Genomic DNA, 721 nt, shown 5'->3' on the forward strand with positions numbered 1-721 from the left:
TGTGCCCAATGTACACACTAGGTGGTTTCCTATTACCAAAGGCAGTGAAAGAAGAAAAAAAAAATAGGAAAGTAAAACCAAAAAAACCCTGAAAATAAAATAAAATAAACAGCACACCCTTTTAGAATCATTCCCCGAAGCTGAAAAATCCTGTGCCAAGGCACTTCACCCTACAATAAAATGAATTAAAGGGGGAACAAAGGAGGAGGGGAAGGTGGGGGGGAGGTCAGCATTTACGTTTCTTTGTTTTGCGTGTGGTTGTTAAATACAAATAAAAAAAAAAACGGGGCGGGGGGGAAGGGGGCTGTTTCTCAGAACTGGCTGAATGTGGTCTGTTTTTCCAGCACTTCGAGGTAGTCCGGCTCTGCGTTTAGTTTTGCTTTTAGCTCCAGGTACTCGTTCCTGTTGGGCTCTACATAGACAGTACTCGGGGGGCTGTAGAGCACCGTCTCCCGGAGCCTGCCGTCCCCCGGCCCCGGGTGCAAGTACTGGTGGGCGCGCCTAAGGTCATAGTTGGGGGAGTAGGTGTAGGCGGCGGGGAGCTTGGGGTAGTCGGGGAGGGTGGGGCCGGGTGTGCCCAGCGTGGAGGAGGAGGAGTGTTTGTCGGGCTCCAAAATGCCCCTGTAAAAGCGATCGGCGTCTTGCACCGGGGAGAGCAGCTCCTCCCGCGGCTCGATGGTGCTCACGCTGTACGCGGGGCTGCGCACAGGCGCATCCTCCC

At 53.4% G+C, this 721-nt stretch overlaps 1 protein-coding gene across 1 annotated transcript in view; it reads right to left on the reverse strand.

The window, feature by feature from the left end:
* Window positions 1-311: 311 nt before the first annotated feature.
* Window positions 312-721, reverse strand: part of SLITRK5 (SLIT and NTRK like family member 5) — a 2,704-nt gene continuing 2,294 nt past the window's right edge. The window contains exon 2 of the mRNA XM_009639065.1: window positions 312-716. Coding sequence (XP_009637360.1) covers window positions 312-716 — 405 coding nt within the window. The remainder of the gene's footprint in view (window positions 717-721) is intronic.

This window comes from Egretta garzetta, unplaced genomic scaffold, assembly GCF_000687185.1.
Source record: "Egretta garzetta isolate BGI_Z169 unplaced genomic scaffold, ASM68718v1 scaffold150, whole genome shotgun sequence".
Lineage (NCBI taxonomy): Eukaryota > Metazoa > Chordata > Aves > Pelecaniformes > Ardeidae > Egretta > Egretta garzetta.